The sequence below is a fragment of the Carcharhinus amblyrhynchos genome, chromosome 15 (assembly GCF_965287045.1).
Source record: "Carcharhinus amblyrhynchos chromosome 15, sCarAmb.v2.hapA, whole genome shotgun sequence".
Taxonomy (NCBI): Eukaryota; Metazoa; Chordata; class Chondrichthyes; order Carcharhiniformes; family Carcharhinidae; genus Carcharhinus; species Carcharhinus amblyrhynchos.
Window position 1 is genome coordinate 4,756,227 of NC_137338.1, and position 11,040 is coordinate 4,767,266.

Consider the following 11,040-nt stretch of genomic DNA (forward strand, 5'->3'; position numbering starts at 1 on the left):
AGCCTGCCCTGACGTTCAATACCCTCATGGCTGATCTATGCCAGCCACAACTCCTTTTCTGTGCCATAAGAACATAAGAACATAAGAAATAGGAGCAGGAGTAGGCCATCTAGCCCTTCGAGCCTGCTCCGCCATTCAATAAGATCATGGCTGATCTGAAGTCGATCAGTTCCACTTTGCCGTTTTCTCCCCATAACCCTTAATCCCCCTGAATGTCAGGGGGATATTGGTCCCACCACCCTCCCCTTTGCTAGTTAATATCTTCCATCTTCCAACCCTCTCGCGGGCCTTCATTTTCTCCCTTCCCTCCCGCTCCACCCCCATTCCATCCAGGTGAAACCGATCGTGTTTCTAATTCTCCCCAGGTCCGGAAAAGGATCATTGACCTGAAACGTTGGACCGGATTTTCTGGCCCTCCCTACTGGATCTTCCGGTCCGGCCTAAGACGCCTCCTCCCAGCGCGACGGGCAAGTCACACTAAACGTCAGAGGCTGGGAGACCCTGCTGGTGGCCAATGGAGATGAGGAGCCTTTGCTGCCTGAAGACACGCTGTAGATTGGGCAAGGAAAAATCCCAGCCATTGACCCTGTTTCTCTGGCCAAAATTCTCCCGTAGCTGCCTGCTGTGGGAACGAAAGCAGGCGGGACAGAAGCTGAGCAGATCGTAAAAAGGTCCGTTGAGCTCAGGTAGGAATTTCCGGCCTTGGGAATCACACGGCCAGGGTAATCCTGCCCACCATGCAAAGGCAGCTTGTTGTTGTTGTTGAAAGAATGTTCCAGACACCGATTGTTTAGATTGTGTCGCCGCGTTTATTTATTTGCTAACTCTTGTAGGTAAAAACTGCAAACTAACTTTCCACAAAGCTGGAGCTTGAAGCGTTACAGAAGCAGAATGGAAGCAATGAAGGGAGTTATTGGAAGATTGGGATAAGTTAATGCTTCACATGGTAACTCTCTCTGTCCCTCCCCACCACATTCCACAGTGTGTAATGATCATTCATTTAAACTCTGGAGTCAATGAGAGGATTTGGAGCCAGTATCCGATACAGAGAGTGTCACATTATTGACTGGGTTTCAGATTCACTGCAGCAGATCCAGTCCATTGTTTTATTTTCACTCTCTACATCCCAGGGACATTGAAGACATATAGGGCGGCACGGTGGCACAGTGGTTAGCACTGCTGCCTCACAGCACCAGGGACCCGTGTTCGATTCCCAGCTTGGGTCACTGTCTGTGTGGAGTTTGCACATTCTCCCCATGTCTGCATGGGTTTCCTCTGGGTGCTCCGGTTTCCCCCCACAGTCTGAAAGACGTGCTGGTTAGGGTGCATTGACTCGAACAGGTGCTGGAGTGTGGCGACTAGGGCAATTTCACAATAATTTCATTGCAGTGTTAATGTAAGCCTTGCTTGTGACTAATAAATAAACTTTATGAAGCTGCTCAGATCCTAATCCCTTCACACTCAGGAGGGAGAGAGGGAACAGACTTGGGAATGCTATGGTACTTATCCTTGGGATTTAACATTGGATGCTGGGAATGGGCATCTCCAGGATTAGGTCCCTCCTTCCAAACGGTGATCAGGTAAGGGAAGTCACAACTCTTGACAGTGAGTCATCCCCTCACCCCAACCCCTCCAGCTAAAGGTGTAGAGAGTGATCGCAGGGGCCTGACTACCGGTGAAGACAGGTTGATGAGATGTGATTGTCCCAGAAATGCAAAGCGAAGCGAATAAAGAAGTCTGATGCTGTGATAGGAGGGGTGCAAAGCAGTATGCCGAGTGAAGGCTCCTCCATCCTCAGAGTTTGCAATCATCCAGGAAGTGACTGAGATCACGTTTTGTGCATTCGGTAGTCCAAGAAGGCCTGCAAAGGAAAACAACGTCAGAAATGAACGACAATGGCCAGGTCTGAAGATGCTTCTGCCTCATGGTTCACACTGATGTGCTGGTCTCCCCAGTATTTGTGGAACCTGCCTCTCTGGTTATCCTCCATTACTGGGCTAATGGTAAGTTACTTGGTGGTGTGAATGAGCAGAGAGATCTTGGCGACCATGTGCATGGAACCCTGAAAGTTGGCAAACAGGTTGATAGGGTTTGTTAAGAAGGCGTACGATGTGTTAGCTTTTATTGGTAGAGGGATTGAGTTGTAGCTGTACAAAACTCTGGTGCAGCCGCACTTGGAGTATTACGTACAGTTCTGGTTGCTGCAGTATAGAAAGGATGAGGAAACATTGGAAAGGGTGCAGAGGAGGTTTACCAGGACGTTGCCTGGTATGGTGGGATGATCTTAAGGGGAAAGGCTGAGGGACTTGAGGCTATTTTCGTTAGAGAGAAGGTTAAGAGATGACTTAATAGAGGTATATAAGACAACCAGAGGATTAGATAGGGTGGACAGTGTGATGGAGCTGGCTAGCACGAGGGGACATAGCTTTAAATTGAGGGGTGATAGATATAGGACAGATGTCAGAGGTAGGTTCTTTACTCAGCGAGTAGTAAGAGTGTGGAATGCCCTGCCTGCAACAGTAGTGGATTCACCAACATTAAGGGCATTTAAATGGTCATTTGATAAACATATGGATGATATTGGAATAGTGTAGGTTAGATGGGCTTTAGATTGGTTTCACAGGTCGGTGCAACATCGAGGGCTGAAGGGCCTGTACTGTGCTGTAATGTTCTATGTTCTGTGCAATCATCAGCAAACCAGGGTTGATCCTGACTTGATGGTGGATTGGGAGATATACCAGGCTGTGAAGTTGCAATTTATAGTTTATGAAAATCCTGCTGCTGCTGATGGCCCACAATAACTCATGGGTGTCCAGATTTGAGTTGCTAAATCTCTGTTCAAAGTCTATCCTATTTAACATTGCGGTGATGCCACACAATACAAAGGAGGGCAACCTTAACACAAAGAGCTGGAGTGGCATGGTAGTACAGTGATTAGCACTGCCGCCTCACAGCGCCAGGGATCCGGGTTCGATTGTCGGCTCGGGTCACTGTCTGTGCGAAGATTGCACATTCTCCCCATGTCGGCGTGGGTTTCGTTCGGTTGCTCTGGTTTCGTCCCACAGCCTGAAAGACATGCTGGTTAGGTGCAGTGGCCTGAATGGGTGCCGGAGTGTGACAACCAGGGGAATTTCACAGTAACTTCATTGCAGTGTTAAGGTAAGCCTAGCTTGTGACTAATAAATTAACTTTAACGGTTGCCTACTGGTTAGAGGAAGGCAGTGAGACAGGAGAACTGGGAAAAGGCAGGAACACAGCCGGAGCTGTGTGGAAGCAGTGGTCATTAGATGGTACCTCCAGCAATCAGAGGGTTAGATAGGGTGGACAGTGAGAGCCTTTTTCCTCGGATGGTGATGGCTAACACGAGGGGACATCGCTTTAAATTAAGGGGTGGTAATTATAGGACGGATGTCAGAGGTAGGTTCTTTACTCAGAGGGTAGTAAGGGTGTGGAATGCCCTGCCTGCAGCAGTTGTGGACTCGCCAACTTTAAGGGCGTTCAAATGGTCAGTGGATAGGCTTATGGGTAACATTGGAATAGTTTAGGTTAGAGGGTCATTAGATTGGTTCCACTGGTCGGCGCAACATCGAGGGCCGAAGGGCCTGTACTGCGCTGTAATGTTCTATGTTCAACCCTTCCATCTGGGATTAGCTGCTCTGCCTTCCAACTCAGCGCCACAACACAGCAATGGTTTATGCCAATCATGTCTTATCAAGTTGCCATTTTCTGCTAATTCATTCCTGAAAGTCCTGGAGCTTCTTATCATTTCCTGATCTAAAATTCTGAACCCTGAGTGTTAATGTCACTACTCTCGCTTCTTATTCGATTTTCTTTTACATTGTTCACCCCCACGATATTGTTCTGATCCTTGACCCTGCACTGCGAGATTCCGCTTAAATCCATTTTGTCCATCATTTTGAAGTGTAATGGTTAGCGAGAGCTGAAGGAATATAATAGCGATCAACATACCACATGAACATTCCAGGATGGGCCTGAGATACAGAAATGGCGCACCTAATATCGTCACTTACATCGTTATCCAACAAGCCTATAACAGAGAATAACACAACCTGTTATAGTTCCACCATTACAGCAGGGACACCATTGGTGTAACAAATTGTCCCTAAATTAGTCTCCCCTCAATCTGGTTTCCAATGTGGAGTGTCATTAGTGTAGACAAGGGTCATGGGTGGAGAGGGGACTCACAATGTTGAAATGGTGGCGCGGGCTCGTTAGGCCGAAGGGCCTGTTTCCCAGGCTGTGTTGTTCTTTGTTCTTTGACACCATTGCGCCAGCTAATGTGTTAGGTGTGGAATCAGGAAGTGAGTTACTCTTTACAGAATTCCCAACCTCTGAACTATGGCCACAGTACCGATATGGCTGGGCTCGGTTCCCGTTCTGATCAATGGTAACCCCCAGGATGCTGAGAGTGGGAGACCCCGTGGCAATAATGCCATTTCATATCAAGATAAGATGGTTAGATTCTCTCTTATTGGAGGTGGCCATTCTCTGGCCAATAGTTGAATGTTGTCCCGGCCTTGTTACACGTGGACATGGATTGTCTCAGTATCTGAAGAGTCACGAATGGTGCTGGACATTATGCAACCATCAGCAAACATCCCCACTGCAAACTTTATGATGGAGGGAAGGTCATTATGATGCAAGTGAAGATGGTGGGCCTTCAGAACCTAAGGAGTTAAGACAGTGATGGTTGATCTCCAACACCTATATCCATCGTTCCTTGTACAAGGTAAGATTCCAGTGGAGAGTTTTTTTCCCCTGGTTTCCATGTATTTTAGTCTTGCTCAGGCTCCTTGATGATTCAGATTTTACCAATCGGAGGCTAAGGGCCGGATCCGGACGTAAAACGGATCCGAGCCGGGAATCCCCGTTCCAGCACGCCCATATGCTTCTTGCCAGCTCCGGTGGGGTCCGTGCTATGAGCGCAAAAGACCCCCCCCTGCCCGGGAGGCAGAACTGCCCCCGCCACCCCGGTCAGGGTCCTCCCCGGGAGGCAGTCCTCCTCCTGATCAGACCCCCCATCAGGAGGCAGCAGCCCACCCCCTACCCCTGCGATCAGACCCCCCCCCAAGGAGGCAAGCTCCTCCGGCAGCACCTGCCCCCCCCCCCCCCCCCCCACCCCCCCAACTGCGATCAGACCCCTCTGGGAGGCAGCCCCCCCCCCCCTTCCTCCTGAGATCAGACTCCCCTGGGAGGCAGCCCCCCCCCCACCCCGCCCCACCCCGCAATCAGACTGCCCTGAGATGCAGGCCTCTACCCGCCGCCCGGAGACCAGAGCGCCCCCCACAGGAGGCAACCCACCCCGCGCCCCCCCTCCCCTTGGCAGAGCACACCCCCAACCTACCTGGCTTGCTGCTATCGCTCCACCATCTGACCTGCACTCGTTGATGTGGAGATGCCGGCGTTGGACTGGGGTGAAGACAGTCAGAAGTCTCACAACGCCAGGTTAAAGTCCTGTTGCAGTTGAACCTGGTGTTGTGAGACTTCTTACTGCACTCGTTGGACAACCTGCAGCACCTTCCTGACCTTCCGCTGGCGTCTGCCGGAGGACGGGGCGCAGACTCAGATGGATCTCTGGTTGGGGGGGTGGAGGTGGTGGAGATTCTCCCAAGTCCATCCGAAACCACCCCCCATTCTCCACCAGCAACCCCCCCCCACACAACCAGAGATTGCTGGGGTGGCCTGCCTCCCGGGGTGGGGGGGGTGCATCGCGGGAGGGGGCTGCCTCCCAGGGGACGGTGGATCCTGGGGGGGGGGGCTGCCTCCTGGGGGGGGCTGGATCCCGGGGGGGGGGGGGTTGGATCCTGGGGGGGGGGGGACGGGGGGGGGGCTGCCTCCCGTGGAGGGGGGGGTGGTGTTTCATGAGGGGGGTGGTGTGTGCTCTGCCGAGGGGGCCTGCCTCCCGCAGGGGGTCAGATCGCCAGGGGGAGGTGTGCCGGGGGTGGGGGGGGGTCTGCCTCACAGGGGGTTTGGACCACGGGGTAGGGGTGTGGGTCTGCCAGGATGGGTGGCGGGGGGAGGGTCTGCGAAGGGTGTTCGAAGAGGTTGGGCTTCGGAGGTTCCCCTGCAGAATAGGAATCCGCTTCAGATTTTTACCCTTCAGGTGGATAGCAGCGCGGATCCGAAACCGATCCGAAGACGGTAAAGTGAGGTTTGGCAGTAGGGTTGGGCGCGCAGTTCATTAAGTTGATTTAAGTGCGTGCAGACCGGATCCGCACCCAAATCGGGTGTCGGTAAAGGCGCGATCTGCTTGGTTTCAGGTGCAGATCGCGTTACAGGCCCAACGCCCGAATTTACCGTGACTTTGCACCCGAAAATGGTGCAAATCTTTTGGTAGAAGCAGGCCCTTTATATCAAATGCTGCCTTTCTCCGTGGTGACCCAGAACCAGTGACTCGGTTTTGATTCCCAGCTTGGGTCACTGCCTGAGCAGAGTTTGCACATTCTCCCCATGTCTGTGTGGGTTTCCTCCCACAGTCTGAAAGATGTGCTGGTTAGGGTGCATCGGCCGTGCTACATTCTCCCTCGGTGTACCCGAACAGAGGCCAGAGTGTGGCGACTAGGGGATTTTCACAGTAACTTCATTGCAATGTCAATGTAAGCCTACCTGTGACACTAACAAATAAACTTCAATCAGCTTTAAAGAAATCTATCCCATTTTGCACCTCATCCGGGCCACGTAACAGGGTGGAAGTTATCCTTAATGTGAAGAGGGGACTTCATTTCCTAATTTTTGATATCACATTATCGGAATATTTTCAAGTGCTTTACAGCAATGAAATGAAGTGTAGACATAGTACAATATAGAAACTTTAGCAGTCATGCACAAACAACAAACTCCCACAAAAAGCAATGGTATAGTGACCCTGAGCACCTCTTTGTTCAGTGATGTTCGTTCAAGGGGAAAGATTCACCGTGGGCGCTGGAGATAACTCCGCGGTTCACCTCCAGACAGGGCCTTTGACGCCAGACAGGGCCTCAGTTTAACATTCGGCTCAAAGGTCAGTGCCTCCGGCAACGTCGCACTCCTGCTGCACCGCACCAGGAAATGTCAGCCTGGAGTTTGTGTTCAACTCTCTCAAACTGGATCGACACGCTTGTGATTCAGAGATTGTCAGTGTTACCCATGGCTGGCCACGAATAGCCAAAATAACCTGCGCAGTCAATATATATAGAGCTGGTTGACTTACTGCTACATTTGATCCCACATTGACTGTAGCTGGGATTGAAGCTACCATCGTCACACCATAAGGGGGCCTTAATCTTGAAGATCCCATAGTGATTCGCTTCTTTTGCTGTTGTGTTGAAGTTACTTTCACTTTCAGCCAAGCATACCCCTGAAATTAAAACACAGCGCAAGAACAATACTGGTGGTAATATTGCAGCGACTTCAGTTTTTTTCTCTTGTTAAACCTTTGTTTTTTGAAGCTGACAAGACTGCATGGTTTTTTTTGTTTGGTGTTGGAGAATGAAAAGGGTGGAAGGTCGTGTGTTGAATTCCCCAGTAGTACATCGAGCCAGAGTTCGCAGCCTCTGCAAATTGTGCGGAGCGTATGGAAAGTCTGCAGAGAGATCTGGATAGGCTGAGCGAGTGGGTGAGGACCTGGCAGATGGAGTACAATGTTGGCAAGTGTGAGGTTATCCACTTTGGCAGGAATAATAGTCGGAGGGGTTACTATTTAAAGGGCGAAAAGCTGCAGCATGCTACGGTGCAGAGGGACCTGGGGGTCCTTGTGCATGAGTCGCAAAAACCCAGCCTGCAGGTGCAGCAGGTGGTCAGGAAGGCGAATGGGATGCTGGCCTTCGTAGCAAGGGGGATTGAATATAAAAGTAGGGAGGTCTTGCTGCAACTGTACAGGGCGCTGGTGAGGCCGCAGCTGGAGTACTGTGTGCAGTTTTGGTCGCCGCACTTACGCAAGGATACTTTGGCCTTGGAGGGAGTGCAGAGGAGGTTTACTAGGCTGATACCGGAAATGAGGGGGTTGGACTATGAAGAGAGGCTGAATAGACTGGGTCTGTACTTGTTGGAGTTTAGAAGGCTGAGGGGGGATCTTATAGAGACGTATAAGATAATGAAGGGGATGGATAGGGTAGAGGTAGAGAGATTCTTCCCGCTCAGAAAGGACAGTAGGACTAGAGGGCACAGCCTCAAGATAAGGGGGAGCGGTTTAGAACGGAGTTGAGGAGGAACTTCTTCACTCAAAGGGTGGTGAATCTCTGGAATTCTCTGCCCGTTGAAGTGGTAGAGGCTACCTCGCTAAGTATATTTAAGACGCGGGTAGATAGGTTTTTGGTAGGCAAGGGGATTAAGGGTTATGGGGAGAAAGCGGGAAAGTGGAACTGATCCACTTCAGATCAGCCATGATCTTATTGAATGGCGGGGCAGGCTCGAAGGGCTAGATGGCCTACTCCTGCTCCTATTTCTTATGTTGTTACTGCCCAGTTTTTTGTTACAAAGCGATTGTGGAATATTTTTTATATAATTCGTGCATCGTCATCTCAGAACTCGAGACAATGCAACAGGACAAGATATCTTTTAGCAGATGTATTGGCCAGTATTTTCCGGCTTCGCCCACAGCTGGAATTCTCCATTCTCGTTGTTGTGAATGGGGATTTGGCTGATCCGTGGTAGCAGGTGCACAACTGGAGATTGTTTCCCTTTTTTTTCTCCTTCCCTCTACTGCCCTTGTCATTAAGCTACTCCTCTTAATTGTGATGAAGCTACATTAAGAGTCTTTCACCATCCTCCTTTCTCTCTCTTGTGCTGCTCCCCATTTCTCTCTCTCTCTCTCTCAGACAATTTACAATGCTGTTATTGCCTTGAGGCAGAGATTTCACTACCCCCACCCCCACCCTCCACCGCCTCCCCTCACTCACTGGGGAGGAAGAGCTCTAATAACGGCTGGCCAATCAAATGGTCACTTGGGCAGCATTATGGCACAGTGGTTAGCACTACTGCCTCACAGTGCCAGGGACACAGATTCGATCCCCAGCTTGGGTCACTGTCTGTGCAGAACCTGCATGTTCTCCCCATGTCTGCGTGGGTTTCCTTCGGGTGCTCCGTTTCTGAAAGACGTGCTGGTTAGGTGCATTGGCCATGCTAAATTCACCCTCCGTGTACCTGAACAGGCTCGGGAGTGTGGCAACTGGGGGATTTGCACAATAACTTCATTGCAGTGTTAATGTGATACTATTGAATAAACTTTATTTCAGTTTGTTTTGTCCCAGCTGAAGTGTTGTAGGCCTCCCTGTAACTTAGTCCAGGATTCTGTCAGGTTCTACTTGGCAGGCCCTGGTGAGGGGTTTGGGGTCCTTGGGGCGGATGGAGAAGTGGTGGAGGTGGGGAGAAGCATGTAGGGGAGGGAATATTTCGGAGGGGTGGCCTGCAATGGGAGGCCAGGCTCCCCCCTAGTGCTGGCAGTGATTAGTAATTGGCGTGGGAGTGATGGTGGGGTGGGGGTACAGAGGCATGTAATGGGTTTGGGACTGTGGCTAATGTACCCAATTTGCACCCGGGTGCCTGCTGGACCTTCTTGCGAGGGGCATTAACACTCTCACATTCTCCAGGTCTTGGAATTGTAGAAAATTGGAGAAAAGACTGCTTCCAGTGCTTTCCTCTTTTCCCCCTTCACATTTCCTGGGATACTGTTCAGCCACGTGACTCAAGCTGAATATGCTGGAATTCTGGACTTGGTGATCTGTACAGACTGACTCCACACCACGCACTGCATTCACTCTCCAATCCACTGACAGAAACTTGTGGTCTTAAATTATCGCCTTTGTGGAAGGGAATATGGTTAAAGTGGAAGCCCCCGGTGATGCAATGGGGATATTCAGGTACACTTGGCTTTGTTAACAGTACTGACACAGTAAGACTCACAGCCAGCCAAGTTCTGGTAATGGTTTTTCAGTTCACTGTTCTTGAAGATCTCAGCTATTTCACACTTGGTAAAGATTCTTCCACTTGTGGCCTGAAGCAGGAGACTGAAGACCAGGAGAACTTTCACTGACACAGCCTGGAGTCTGGAATCCATTCTGCCCTCGTGCAGAAATGTTCAGCTCACAAAATTCTTCAAATGGAGTGAAACAAAAGAAAGAAAACGCTTTTTGAATGTGATGGTGTCATAGAACCATAGAATCCTAAAGTACAAAAGGAGGCCATTCAGCCCGCACTGACCGTCCTATCCCCATTACCCCTTGCATTTACCCTAGCTAGTCCCCATGACGTCCAAGGGGCAACTTAGCACAGCCAATCAACCTAACCTGCACATCTTTGGACTGTGGGAGGAAACTGGAGCACCCAGAGGAAAGCCACGCAGACACGGGGAGAATGTGCAAACTCCACGCTGGGCAGTGACCCAAGCCAGGGACCCAAGCCAGGAATTGAACCCGGGTCCCTGGTGATGTGAGGCAGCAGTGCTAACCACTGTGCAACTCACTGATTTAATAAGAATCAGATTGCGATACACCGGGTAAAGTGGGAAGCGGGGGAGGGGGGGTGGGTGTGTGGCGTGGTGGTGGGTGGGAGGGTGGCGTGGTGGGTCGCTTTTGTGACATTGCTCAGATCAACCACTCTTAAAATATAGATAAACAAAAGGACAGCAGAAGAGAAGGAGTGATTCAGCCCATCAGGCCTGTGCTCTCTTCAACTGTTCACTCACACAGTCACAGAATCATGGAACTTTTTGAGCAGAAGGAGGCCATCAAGTCCCTCATAACCCCACATATTTACCCTCCTAATCCCCCTGTCACTAAGGGACAATTTGATGTGGCCAATCAACCTGATCAATACATTTTTGAAATGTGGGTGGAAACTGGAGCACCCGGAGGAAACCCACGCAGACATGGGGAGAATGTGCAGACTCCACATAGACAGTCACACAAGCTGGGAATTGTACCCGGATCCCTGCCGCTGTGAGGCAGCAGCGCTAACCATTGTGCCACCAGGCAGCCCAAGGGACAAGGGCAGTGTCCAAGGGGAGAAAGGCTGGCTAGGTTGCAACTGTTTCTTCCTGTTCTT

At 50.7% G+C, this 11,040-nt stretch overlaps 1 protein-coding gene across 1 annotated transcript; it reads right to left on the reverse strand.

Annotated features, from left to right (window-relative positions):
• Positions 1–1,794: 1,794 nt before the first annotated feature.
• On the reverse strand, positions 1,795–10,054 carry LOC145353504 (lysozyme C-1-like). Its single transcript, XM_080204312.1, has 4 exons — positions 9,901–10,054; positions 7,211–7,357; positions 3,970–4,048; positions 1,795–1,861 (listed from the first exon to the last, which is right to left on the reverse strand). Exons 1-4 carry the CDS (start codon positions 10,052–10,054, stop codon positions 1,795–1,797), a joined length of 447 nt encoding a protein of 148 aa, XP_080060438.1.
• Between the last annotated feature and the right edge of the window lie 986 nt (positions 10,055–11,040).